General features: G+C 38.8%; 1 protein-coding gene across 6 annotated transcripts in view; it reads right to left on the bottom strand.

The window, feature by feature from the left end:
* The window catches only part of LOC138014301 (very long chain fatty acid elongase 4-like), a 13,633-nt gene continuing 120 nt past the window's right edge, over positions 1-13,513 (bottom strand). Inside the window, exons 1-10 of one of the 6 annotated variants that reach the window (XM_068861348.1) lie at positions 11,727-12,123; positions 11,369-11,400; positions 10,394-10,480; positions 8,406-8,593; positions 8,229-8,315; positions 7,100-7,156; positions 6,893-6,998; positions 6,436-6,444; positions 6,195-6,322; positions 2,512-3,264 (exon numbers count right to left, since the gene is read on the bottom strand). In XM_068861348.1, coding sequence (XP_068717449.1) covers positions 3,067-3,264; positions 6,195-6,322; positions 6,436-6,444; positions 6,893-6,998; positions 7,100-7,156; positions 8,229-8,315; positions 8,406-8,593; positions 10,394-10,448 — 828 coding nt within the window. In that variant the 5' untranslated portion in view covers positions 10,449-10,480; positions 11,369-11,400; positions 11,727-12,123 and the 3' untranslated portion in view covers positions 2,512-3,066. Of the gene's footprint in view, positions 1,534-2,511; positions 3,265-6,194; positions 6,323-6,435; positions 6,445-6,892; positions 6,999-7,099; positions 7,157-8,228; positions 8,316-8,405; positions 8,594-10,393; positions 10,481-11,368; positions 11,401-11,720; positions 12,124-13,513 lie in introns of those variants that run through there. The other 5 variants (XM_068861347.1, XM_068861350.1, XM_068861346.1 and 2 more) reach the window with 5 other exon arrangements.

The following is a 13,513-nucleotide window of genomic DNA, read 5'->3' on the forward strand; positions in this document are numbered from 1 at the left end:
TTTCCAAACGGTAAACAGTGTTTTTAATGTTTCATGGTACTCTATGTGATAAACCAAAAAACTCAAGGGATAAAAATTTGATCACAGTAGCACTTTAACGACGTCCAATTTTATCTTTGTTCGTAAAATACAACTGTTAAACCGAAATTAAAATGATAAAAAAAAAAGAAATCTCAGATGAAGCTCAGATGAAGAAGATATCCCTTTTACAAAACTTGCCTCTATAAACAGTTCGAGTGACGGTGACAGCAATGTGCCATTGAGCAAACTTCCCAACACATAATTTGATGGCACTAGGATGAGAAACTTTAAATAATAACAAGTCACTAATTAAACATGGCTTACAAAAGCTGAATTAGTTAAATAATATTCTCGTTAGTTTTACATGCTTTTGTATCTGGTTAAGAAACAAACCTAACCGTAAATCAACACCACCACAACTTCATAAACAAATGTGGTATAACTGATTATATTAAAAAAAAAAACTTTTATCAGGGGGTGGGTCATGTAAGTTTCAGCCTTCATTTAGGGGTGGGTCAAATAGTTTTGTGCCAAAAGTAAGGGGTGGGTAATGTGTTTTTTATCTGCCGCATTTCCAATTGCTCCGGCCCACCGTCCCCCCCCCCCCCCCCCCCATACCCTTTGACCAGTCCCTAACATGTTGTTAATCAGTGTCTATTGGTTCTAACAAAAGGCTCTAATGAATAACAAGCTACTGTGTTAACGTATGCTTCTTATGCTTATGCTTGCGTCGCTAGTGAAAACCAGGCCTTTCTAACAGGAACAAGGCATTTTTTTGTAATGTAATTATATTAAAAGGCAGAATCGCAGTAACGAGGAAGCAGGTAAAGAGAATGAGTAAACGTTTGCGAATTCCAGTCAAGCCGACTGGGGAAGCTACGGGCAAAGATGAGGTCGCAATTGAAAGGTTTTTTGTCCTTTAGATTTATTTTTGGCCATATAATAAACATCTTGTTAAGTAAGAATTTGACCTCAGTTTGGTCCTTGGTATAGATGGAACGTCTACCGGCGATCTTCTGTGAAGACCTCCCGCTTTGGTTAATAAGATCTAATTACGCTCTTAAGCTTCAATAAAGCTATATCTTTCTTAAAAATGCATAAAACTCTTTGGAGACTGGTGAAAAAGTAGAAAACTAATTAACAGGATCAAGTTTAAAAAAGGAAGAGAAAGTAATATATTATTGTATGTTCCTCAGAATTTCTGACTCTGAATTCTTTTTCTTGTTTTGTGAAAAGGATTCTAACCAGTTTAACCTCTTCACCTTGGATCGAAATAAGATGAAACATAATCAAGACCAAACAAAGTTTCTCTGCACGAAAGAAGACCACGGGCCGCTAACTGAATTACTGAACTTTGTTCTTGACTACTGCATAAGTTTTGGTGTAAAAGTTGATAAAAAAAGCAAACAGAGAGCACATGTATCCAGACTGGAGCCACAATAAACCATTTGGAAATCCACAGTTACTTTGAATAGCGTTGGATGCGTGGGCAGCAACAATCAAGAACTGGATCTAAAATGAAAAAGAAAAGAGGCTACAATTAGTGATTAGACGCAGTCAAGCGAGCTGAGCGCGTGATTAATTGCAATTTTACTTTCTAATTTTAGAACCTGAAACGTTATACTTTGACTACAATGAACGTTACCATTTATTGACCATATGTCAGTTTGTTGTTGATGGGGTGGGATTTACTCGATGACATGAGATGTGGTATCTGTTATAGTCGAAGACATCACAGGCAGAATAAATTTATTACGCAATGATCAAATCGTTGACGAACAAGAAACCAGAACATGGAATTCGACATCTTAAGATCAACCTTAACATTCTATATATCACGAAATTTTTTTGAGGAAAGACAAACAATTTGACAAATCAAACCAACAACGAAAAGATAGAGTGGCATTGAGTGAGGATCGATTGCGTCAATGAATGACTGACTTGATAACATAAATGCGATCTGCACTGGCAGAGCCGGTTATGTAAATCAAGCTCACGTGTTACTCTAAAGTACACGTGTACAAGAGAATAAAATGTGCTGACGTAATCACTAAAAGAGGGGAAATGAAGAGGATAAAATTGGAGGAAAAAGAGAGACTTGCACAGAGAGATCTTGTCTTGGGATGTGACAATTGATTCGACAGGTGAAGAACGGGAAAAAGAAACGGGTAACGAAGTAATTTTGTTGACTGGGAGACCTTTTGTCTGGGTGAGGAAAACCTGGACTACAACTGAGTGGATCTTATTACAACAAAGTAATCACATTACCAGAGCAGAAGGAGAGTCTGAAGTATTTATTTACAGACGACATATCGTTGACCTCATTTGTTTACACCAAGCCAACAGGGGATGTATTGTCTGGCGAAACAGCTCCGTCTTTTGTTTCAAAATAAAAGAGCATCGAATAGGAATGAGCGTTTTAACAACTCAATAAATGAAAATGAGAGGATGTAGTTAATACTTGAGAGATGGCAAAAGATACAAGCATGCGCTTGAACAGACAGACAAAATTTTATTTTTACAGTTAAGGTAATTAAATCACAGAATGACCATGCGACATAAATGTAATCTAAATTACAGTTCACAGTTACAGGGACGCAGTTTTACTAAAGAACAACCTCTCACTACGTTACAATACATAAGGTCTAGATAACTACAATGATCCAAACAAACGTAAAACCTCCTTAACGTAAGTGCAATAAACTCATTCACCATAAAAGACAGCATATATTTTCTAAGAACAAGTTAAAATTGCACGTCCGTCTATCTTCTGACTCCTATTTTTGATCTTTATTTAATACAGCATCATTTGATGAATCCGCGACTTTTTCGGTCAGCTCAGTCCGCTAGCGATCTCAACGGGAAATTTAGTAGTTGCTAGCCATTACAAAAATTGGTCCCCACTACGCCTGCGCTTATTTCGGAGAACAGTTTCGGTGCTGACCGACAAAATCGCGGTCTCTGGTGTGGACGAGATTGGATGTCATTTCGTTTTATTGGAATAGATTGAATTCAGGTCACAACTTGGGCTAACATATGCATTATCTAGTCGTGTTTCTTTTGTTTGTTTCTTCTGTTGGCCTTATTTGCGTCGAGGTATGATTGGATGTAGAAGTTGCCAAAAAGTATAACCATTGTGGCGACAAAAGACAAATGTAACAAGAGCTGAACGTTCCCCCAAAAACCAATGCAATTACGTCGAAAGGCATTGGACAAGTATATCACAACAATCACAAACTGAGTCTGTACAAAAAAAGAAAGAAAGAAAAAATCGGTTACAATTTGCTTGTGACGAAACTGTTATGTTTGACAACATTCTAGTGCTGTTACTACGTCCCACATCTTTAAAAAGGGCCTTACTGGCATTCAGTCGGACAGCCAAAAAGCCAAGAAAGGATTCGGAAATAGTGAAGTTCCATTGCCTATGTGATCGTTTAGTCTTATCAGCCCCGAGGAGAGAAAAAGGCTTACCCACAGTCAATACGAACCATATAGGGCTTTTGATTCAGTATCGGCCCCAACTCAGATGATTTGTGCCAAGCCCTACTGTAATTTTATACTCATTCTGTTCACAGAAATTTTCCTTTTATTTGCATCTCTTTCCACGAGAGTTCCGCATGCAAAGATGTGAATTCAATTTTATTGCTTTTTGCACTTGGTATGAAAATGGCAGAATTTTGTTGCTGATAAACTAATTTTCCTACTCATTTTGCCAAGAATAATATAACTTAATTCACTTCAATATCTGTAAGAGTTCAATTCTGTTCCAAGCACGATTTTAACAAAACTGGTAAGTTCAACGCGACAAATAGAATTGGGATTGGCCATTAACTCGTTGACATGTTAACATGTTCTTTTCCATGGCGGTTAAGACGCACAAATGATGTTTTTTGCCTTGGGTTACATGTATACTACACTAATATTTAGTTGTATTTTTATATACACTTACATATTTTCCATGATTTTACTTAAATCACGACTAATCCGCCGAGATTTGCAAGCAAAAGTGTTCAATTAAGTTAATGGTGAAGAGAAACATGTACCTACAGGCCTTCCTGGTGTCTGTTGTCTGCCTCAACATTGATTGTTCCGTCAGGAGCATAAGGGGAAAGGAATTGGTTCGTTTCAAAGGAGCATTGGTTGAAAGTATGCCGTGGTTTGAAAACACTTCTTAAAATAATCAAGATGTTTTATCCAATTGTACTATTTTCATTTTTCTCGGTTCTTTCTTTCCTTCTTTTTCTGAATCATATAACATTATACACAGCATCGTTGGAAATTAGTAAATGGTTGAAGAATCTTGTGAGTAAGGCCTAGCTCGCTCAAGAGTGAATTTTGTTTATACAAGTTATTAATCTGTCACTACAAGATGAGAAATAAGTGCGAACCCACGTTCAAAAAACTCTCCAATTTTTTTGCGGATTGCCAAAATTCCGCCACTCTTCAAAGAAGCCGAAGTGATTTTTGGCAACGGAAACAATTTTGTTTGTTTAAGCATCAAGGTGTCATTCAACCTATTCGTGTACAGTAGGCCTTAAATCTTAAATTTCGGTAGGAAATAGATCATTGCAATTTCAAACGCGTAATCATTGTGGCAGGGCAAAATGAAGTTTTTCCACGTTCTTTCTGCAGTTTTCACAATGGGAGCGGCAGTTATGATATCCGATATCCAGCATACGTCTAGGGATCCTACTCTGAGAATTCGGAGCGATGTACGCTGAGCCAGGTGTCAAGATCGAGTTCCCCTGGTTCGTCTATTTTGGCGATCGCAGAGCAGAGCAATGTTGTAATCTTTCCATTGTCGAGTGAAAAGGGAAAAATGAGCTCTCCTTCATGATGAGGCGGTTTGGTTTATGTGATTGATGTATGCGTCAATCACTGGCGTTTTGGGAGATGATACTTTTTTTTTGCGACCCGTTTAAAAATTTGGAACGCTTTTCAAAAAATTATCGTCAAAATTTTTGATAATATAAAAACCTGTTCTAATGCAACCATACAGTATTTTTATCTTCAAAGAAGACTGGAAACACCAACTTGAATGACAGCGTTCGATCTAGCCATTTTTGTTGTGGTAAGAACTGTTGGCCGACATTTTGGATAGCAAGACTAACAGAGGCCTCTCCGCCTCTTCCCCCGCCCCTCGTCTCAATCCTTTACGGGCTGCGTGCTTTCAAAATGCCAGCCCATTACGAACTTTAGACATTGAACAAGCGCCCGCCTGCCAAAAAACGCCTGCTCTGCAGGCTAAGTTCGATCAATGGCTTTTTAACATTCAGTTTTGTCATGTGATCTCTCTAGAACCAGACCTCTTGGTCCGGGCTGTGCTATAACATGGACTGGTTTAAAATTCACTCTTGGTTATTGGGAGTCTGTCGTTTCCAATATCCCACCATCCTAACACATTGCTCAGTTCTGCATGAAAAAGCTCTTGATTTGCAGGATTTAGAGCACTCTCTACTCGTGAAATCTGGCTTGTCTGACCACGTATTAAAGACTCTTGACGGGTTTTGAAAATACCTCTTACTTTACATGATTACTGAGCGCTCCCGCCTCGTCAAATATGGATAGTGATGGAAACTACTGCCTGATCACGTGTTTATGCAATTTTCGACAGTAGTACTTAAGTGCTGGTAATAAAATGTGAGTTTGTGTCTACGTTTTTGCAGCACTAAGAATCAGGAAAAGATGCTGATTGCTTGCTGTAGTTTATAACAACGGATTAAAAAAATAAAAATCAGAGATTCTCCTGAACAAAATGCAAACTGCACTCTGTATGGACTTCTAACTTTGAGGAGGCCAAGGAACTGTACTTAGCTCAATCTCAAATGATGGAAAGAGCTTACGGGAACAGTTGACAAGCACCGGAAATAACACCAAGGGTTCTGCTTTCTTTTCTCGTCAAATCATCGCAAATGTCTCATCGACCCTCCCGCAAAACCCAAACTCAGCTCTGTGTTATTAGGTGAAGATTATACCCTGCCTTTGCATGGCTGCGTTTTGCTCAACCCCTGCAACTTGGAACTCGAACGAAACACTGAAAGAATTGAACAGTTTGCAGACGACAAGAATTCGAGTTTTAATTAATAGGCGTCTGACTGGACAAAGGAAAGTTTTAGTTTAGTACTGTTGTTTGGCCATCTTGGTAACATGAAAACAAAGGCAAAATTTCTCACCAGTTGAAGTTTGGTGATGTAACGCTTCCACCATAAGTATGGACGCATTTGAGGACCAATAGCCGACAGACAATAATATGCATACATCACCACGTGCACGAAGCTATTGCATGCTGCACCGAAAAAAGCTGGAAAGACAAAAAACAAAACAAAAAGAGGAATCATTACAGCAAATAATAAAAGCGTAAAGACGGAATGAGAAGGACGTTAAAACATGCTACTTAGAAAATAAGATACCTACAGACACCTCCTGAAAAGAGAAAAAAACGAAACAAAACAAATATCAGTAAAAAGAAAAATCAAAGTGTAGTCGTAAAAAAATGGTTCTATGTTAAACGATCTTACTCACAAGGAAACCTTGTTCAACGTTTTTCACACACAAAATTTCGATCTTGTTTCTAGTATTTTTAACTCGTGACCATGAATGCGCGAAGCCCAAGAAACAAGTCACAGGAGTAAGCGGGGTCTGCATTGGTACCTTCTTTCCTAAAATTTATTGGAGGTTACTTCCAATTCACTTCGTCATATCAAGGCCCCCATTAAATTTCATCTACATTCATGATTCGACCCATGGGGTGCTTTGATCTTTTCAATGTCATCTATTTTCACTTGTTCTTTTGCTCCCCTTCTCCCCGTCCCCCACCCTTCGATAGGGAACATTATCCCGAATGAAAACAAAATTCAAATTCTCATCTAACCTGGAATATATTTGCAAACCAACCACCACAAGATACACATGCTTGTGTGATGATACACGTGTAAAAATGTTACTTGATTGTTTTTCTTGCGGAGAATGAAGAAAAACTGCCATAAAACAAAAAAGTCGATCAGATTTGCAGTAACAAAAAATATAAAAATTTAAAGCGAAAAATAAATAAAAAAGGAAAAATAATAATAAAACTCACTGTGTCCAAATATTCCACAAACTTCGACAGCCAGTAAACGTAACAAACTCGGGCTAGCTGTGAACATAAGAGCATCCTTATTTGAAACCTGTTCATATTCATCGATAATATGTATTTAGGTAAGCCTAAAGGCGGAGCCTCGATCATTATTTATTTAGGTTTTTGTTTTCAGATATTTTTATAACTAGTCTGCTTACAGTCCAGTCCAACCTGCTCATCAGTATAAATTAGTCTACTTTCAGTTCCCGTGCTCTTTTCACCGTTCTTAGTCACCATTATTCAGTCTGTTTTTCTGTGCTTATGCTTGCTCGTTCTTCTGCTACACGTCAGTTTAACAAATTGATGTCAGTTTTTCATGCGTCTGTCCTGTTATTGATCATGAATTTCATCATAACATTGTCAAAGTAGCTGTGGATCCACGAGGCGATAGCCGAGTTGATTCGCAGACTACTTTGACAATGTTATGACGAAATTCATTGTCAATAACAGGAAAGCAACATGAAAAACTGACATCAATTTGTTTTTTACAATAACAAAATAAGGCAGAGGGATCAAAATTAAGTCAAAACACGAGAAGAACGCGGGACAAAAATGCGAGAAACTTCAATCTGAAGTGAACAATGATCGCGTCATTATCGCATAAATTATACATTTATGTGTCTGTCCGCTTATTAACAATAAAAATTAGCCAATGAGCGAGCGAGAATTTTGCAGTCATTGTAAAAATATAAATGTCGTCTCTTTACTCGGGCTCCTTCTTGCTTTCTTTCGTTGTTTGTCACTGATATTTCGCCTGTTTTCTTGCGCTCACAGTTGCTCTTTCACTTTAAGCATCGCTTACTAGTCACCTTCTTAGTGGTTTTCTTTCTCTCTGTCTTTCTCTTCCTTCGTTGTTTTCCTCATACGAAATACTTAGCTTGTTCTTGGTTGCCTTCAAAATTTTTTGCTTGTTTTACTAACACGCAGTGCCAAATGCAGTAGGCTGGCCTTTCAACTTCCCGCCAAAAAATAGGCGGGTTCCAGTCAAAGCAGCGACGGATACGATGAAGTCATGAACAAAACCAATGTCATAATAGCTCCGCTATAAACAGCAACGCGCATGCAATGACTGTTATAGATGGTTACCTACTCTATTTAGTCTTTGATCATCACGGACTTGGGGTACCGCTTGACAAAAGAAATTGAAGTTTGGAATATCCAGAATTGATGCGACAAACTGAGAAAAAGAGATGAAAGAAATCAAAAACCAGGACAAAAGACCGAACAGAAACAGTGGAGGTATTAAAAACCGATGCCAAAGACTCACTTCGTATGACATCCAAGCTGATAGAACAACAAGTGCAAAATTGTAGACAATCAACAACTCTCTAAGATTATAAGCTTCTCTTTTTTCCATGATTTTAGGACCAACTTTGACAATGAAAAGATACATGGCCACAAGTGAGATGGTGGGCCATGGTGTAGCAATGAGCGGCCAGTCTGCCGTCTTTGGATCTGAAATAAAAACAGAACAGTTTGGAACAACGAGTAAACTGTGAGACAAAGGTTGAAGTAAATGACAGTGATGAAAACTGGATATCGGCACTCGATTAGGTTAGCTTCTTAGAGTTATCTTGGGTGCACATCTGCGTAAAATATACTTTGCAAAAATTATACGTTATCTTCTATATCTCTCAGATAGTACGCGCGCTGTGATTGGTTAAATTAGCGGGTCGTATTCTACAGTACGGCTCGATAAATTTGACATTTCGATAAAACATTCTCTAGCAAGTTTTCATATCTTTTCTGTTGCATAAACATGTAAAACTGTTTGAATCTCGCAAGCGACTATTTAAAAAAAAACCAAGAGATTTTATCGTTTTTCAGATCTTTATGACGGTTGAACCTTCCGCTTGACTTCAACTATTGTAGTTTCCTTTCCCGCGCGGCTGGTTACTACAGAGATACAATAAATATCTTACTAACCTCGTTTGCTCGGTCCTTACTGTAAATTACGGACCTTTGTTTTTTTTCCCAAAAACGCCGGCCGTAATTTAGAGTACGGCCCTGAGTCCTTGAACTCGGTTAGTAATTGTTGTTTGATTATGAAGACGATGATTATAGATAACCGTAAGGGGTAACATTTTAAGGGAGCGGTCGATTGGCCCTATTCCGGAATAAGAATACGTAGAGTAATGATCTAAAACGGTATGTCTGGCGTTTTGAAGCAACAGGGATAATAAAGATATGTTTAAAATAGCATTTTAGCAGACAATTTTAATGTGAATCTCCGTAAAAACGAAGGATTCCTAACTTTTATGCCATGTATTCCTACTGTACGGTCAATCGAACGCACCCTAAGATTTGTTTAGTTTGTCACATTCTTCTGTAAAATTTCGTCTTTTTGCTAATGAAGTTAACGGGACACTTGTTAAATTCAATGGCCGTTTTTAACTCATTCATGCGCGCAAGCGCAATAAATGAGTTTTTGTGGAGTGGGCATTTGGTGCGGACCGTGGCCTGCGGACTTTAGGAATCTTCGCCGAAATGCCCTCGAAGCTAAAGCCGAGCCCGGACATTTTTTTTTCTTTCGAATACCAAGAAACTCAGTCTGTTAACCCTTTGGTTGTAACCACTAAGAATGTGATGCACGAATTATTTTGTCAGTACACACTTCTTATTTACTTCCACTATCGAAACAAGTCCACAATTTAACTGTACGTCACGCAAACAACAAACGGATGCCGAAGATGGCCAATCTTAAAATTATGTCTGATAGGGGACTGAAATAGTTTTGCATGTAGGACATATGTGATTTTTTGTAAGTTTCTCCACATTTGCCTCACTCAAAAGCTTATAGCAACATTGTTAATTGTTGGCTCCAAGGGGCCTTTCATTATACTAGAGACGCATAATTCGTCTGGGTCGAACTTGGGCAAACCGTTTTTTCTGCGTCTGTTAAATTCGTCTAGTATAAAGACGGGCACGGGACGCAGTATGCGTCTGGACGAACTTTCCAGTTTAGCGCATCTTGGAAGACGAACTAAAGTGGATAGTTCGTGTAGACGCGTTATGCGTCTTGTGCCAGTCTTTATACTAGACGGATTTAACAGATGCAGAAAAAATGTTTGCCCAATTTCGTCCTAGGCGCATTATGCGTATTTCATGGTTCATCCCGTCTTTACACTACACGCATAACCATGATGAGAGACGCATAATTCGTGTGGACGGATTATGCACCTCTAGTATAAAAGCGGCCAGTGATTCTTAAATTCATAAGTATCAATAGAATTTAAAACACACATAACAACTCACCACCGTTCTCTATAGCCCACTTGTAGTAATCTGCTATACGTTGCGCAGTGGTCATTATTCTTTTTTCTTTCAGTCAGTTTCAGGGATCTGTGACAAAAGTATTTCAAGTAACAACACATGAATGCACCAGTCTTCGTTTCGTCAGCGACTAGGCTTGGATAAATTCTGCCGGCGGAATTTCCAGCAGAATAATCAAGCAGAAAAGGGGGAAATCGGCGGCACTAATATTATGCATAACAGTTGCGAAAAAATTTTAAAACTACACAAAAAATAAATGGAAAATAACTCGCGTTTGATTTAATTATTCGACCTAACGTAAAATGAACTAGAATTTTCGTTCGCATAACAAATATATCCGAATTAGTTTTGAGGGGTTAGGCCCAGGCTCCCTTCTGTATTTGCGAAATTTTTTTCAGATACTGCGCAGAATGCGAGCAGAGTAAAGGTGTCCCAGCAGATTTTCGAGCAGAATAAGCGATTTTTACTAACTTTATTCACCAGTTTCTGTAGAAACTACGTCCATTATCTCTCTACAACGGGATGGACGGTGCATGCTAGAATTGAACTGTTTTGTTTACACTATTTATTGACTCTGTAACACTTATGAAAAGCTTCTCAGTTACTATTTCCGTGACACTTAATGTACATTTTGCGTAACAGCCGGGACACATATGAAGGTAAACGGCGGTCGAAATTTTTGCTTAAGACAACAACCGAAGGATATTTGGAGTCAAAGAAATAGTTTTTAAAAGACTGATTACAATTCCCGAATCTAACAACAGACAAAATATTTTCCGTGTATAATTTTGTATAATTTAATATTACGGGTAGTGTCTCAACCTAGTACCGACTATCCGCGTGACTGTGGAAGCAATTTATCGTATAAGTCAAAAAGGAAAGAAATAAAACGAGAGGAATTTAGTTGCAATAATAAGGAACTCAAAACAAAGTACAAATAAGGAAATGTATGTTCACCTTGAGGGTCCAGCGTACGTTATTTGCTTGACCTGAACAATAAAAGTAAGAATGCCAGCTTGAATCAACTTTAAACCAGAGAGAGTGATAAAGTAGGAATAAAACTTGCCCGACAACAGAAAAAATCGGTGGCTTAGATATACGGTAGTTTACAGTATTTCACACTGGGACGAAACCATTTCGAGACGCCAGTTAAACATTATTAGAGAATTATTTAGAAGATCAAGCCAATGAAAAGTGCGCAGGCACAGGTGTTTTATTTGTGACAAATCGAACCACCTGTAACTATACATTAACAAAACATTCAGTTTTCGTTGCCCAATATTCACATTAAGAAATGCACATGTCTTACTTGCACCTGTGGTTGAAACCGGTTGCTGTAGGACGCATTAGCACAGGCATTTACAGTCCATAACCCTCAAATATGCTCACTCAAAAACTACCGCGGTCGAACAAAGATCGAAACAGGCGATTTCGAACTACGAGGTTTAATTCACGAGGAGAGCAGTTTTCCGTCACGCGTTATCTCCGAATTTCCCGAACAATGTCCGACTTATACAATGCTGTGGAATAGCTTAAATGATTTCAGGAAGACAATTAGTACTATTCTCGCTGCTTAAAGACCCTTTCCATCGCTGAAAAGAAACACCGAAATGAACACAACATTTAGCCGAGCCAACTTATCGTCTATTGCAGCCCGAGGGCAAAAGAATCCCAGTAGTTTTCCTGTGCGTTTGCGTTCAAAGTGTCAAGCTCACGCAGTCGATCACATTTCTGTCACACGCTAGGGCATAACTCCAAAGATTGAAAGAAACACTTTCGGGTAACCGTCTGTCCACTTCACACTCGCTCATTGGTTATTGAATTTTGTCTATTTGAGAAAGAACTACGCGTTTACTTGTTTCATGTCCCAAAAATGATGGTCAACGGTGAGAATAACTGAAAGTTTGCAGATGTTTTCTCTGTAGCGTGACCGTCACCACTCATGCATACAGACTAATCTGAACTGGCTGTCAACCAAGGCACATCTTGAGCTCGAAATAAGGTCGGTAGAATTGACCAATCACAGCGCATGCACTGCGTACTCGAGTACTGCCCGGGGGGAGGGGGAGGGGGAGGGGGGAGGGGGTGGTACTTGGGTCAATTTTCCCTGAGTATGTGCTGGTGGCCTCTCTGAACCCCTACCCCTTTATAGTCTATTTCATGGCCAATTATAGCGGGGAGTACTTATTTAACATGCAAGTCGCAGTTCAGTTCCTTTATATACTTCTAGGGTGTAAAAACATATCACACCTAGAAGAAACGAACAACATAACCCAGCCAAACTTGAAAAGAAAAATAAAAAGTAAAAATAAACGGGAGGGCGGCATAAGGGTGATGCAACAAGAACGTCAGTTTGAACAGAAGGGGCAGTGGAATACAGTACCAGAATGACCACCATATCACAGTACCAAGCAGCGCTGTCCTTGAAAAAAACACTCATTCTTGTAGTAGCCTCTTAAATTGCTTCTTCAATGAAAATCCAGTCGATACGGTTAGCTACAGGTCTTTCAGTGCTTTGCTAAATCCTTGACAGGATTGAGCAGAAAATGGATCTTACCTTGAGGTAAGCCCTAAATTTCCTTTATTGAACCCGATCAGTGGTGCAAAACAAAACAGTTCACAATAGAGCACAAAAGTACTACGAAAAACATTCAACAGTAACTAGTCAAAAGCTGTATTTAAGTTTGTTCCCACTTTTTCTTTCACGTTGAGACATGTTTTGATGGCCTCAGCAAGAGTTTTTTTTTTTTGGCACTTTCCCTCCCCCCGCCCAGCGCAATGGATAGAAAAAGCGGCCACCTGGGATGGATGACCTTGAGTAACCTTTTCAACCGGCTTGTGTTGTGTAACAACTAAATATTGCGTTACATGACCAACCCTACATAGCACTTTGCACAGCTCAAACACGAACTCGTGCTCCCTTGAAACAATCTTTCAATCAAATGTTCAACAATAGCATCACAGAAATACTAACAAAGACTTAGTAATTTTGCAAACAGCTACAAATGGCAATAGTAGGGCGATCAATGTCATAAATTGTGATTCCGAATGGGGTGAAAATAGAAACAGTTAAAGTTGATCGAATGAGTTTCTATGCTTAAA

This window comes from Montipora capricornis, chromosome 8, assembly GCF_036669925.1.
Source record: "Montipora capricornis isolate CH-2021 chromosome 8, ASM3666992v2, whole genome shotgun sequence".
Classification (NCBI taxonomy): Eukaryota; Metazoa; Cnidaria; class Anthozoa; order Scleractinia; family Acroporidae; genus Montipora; species Montipora capricornis.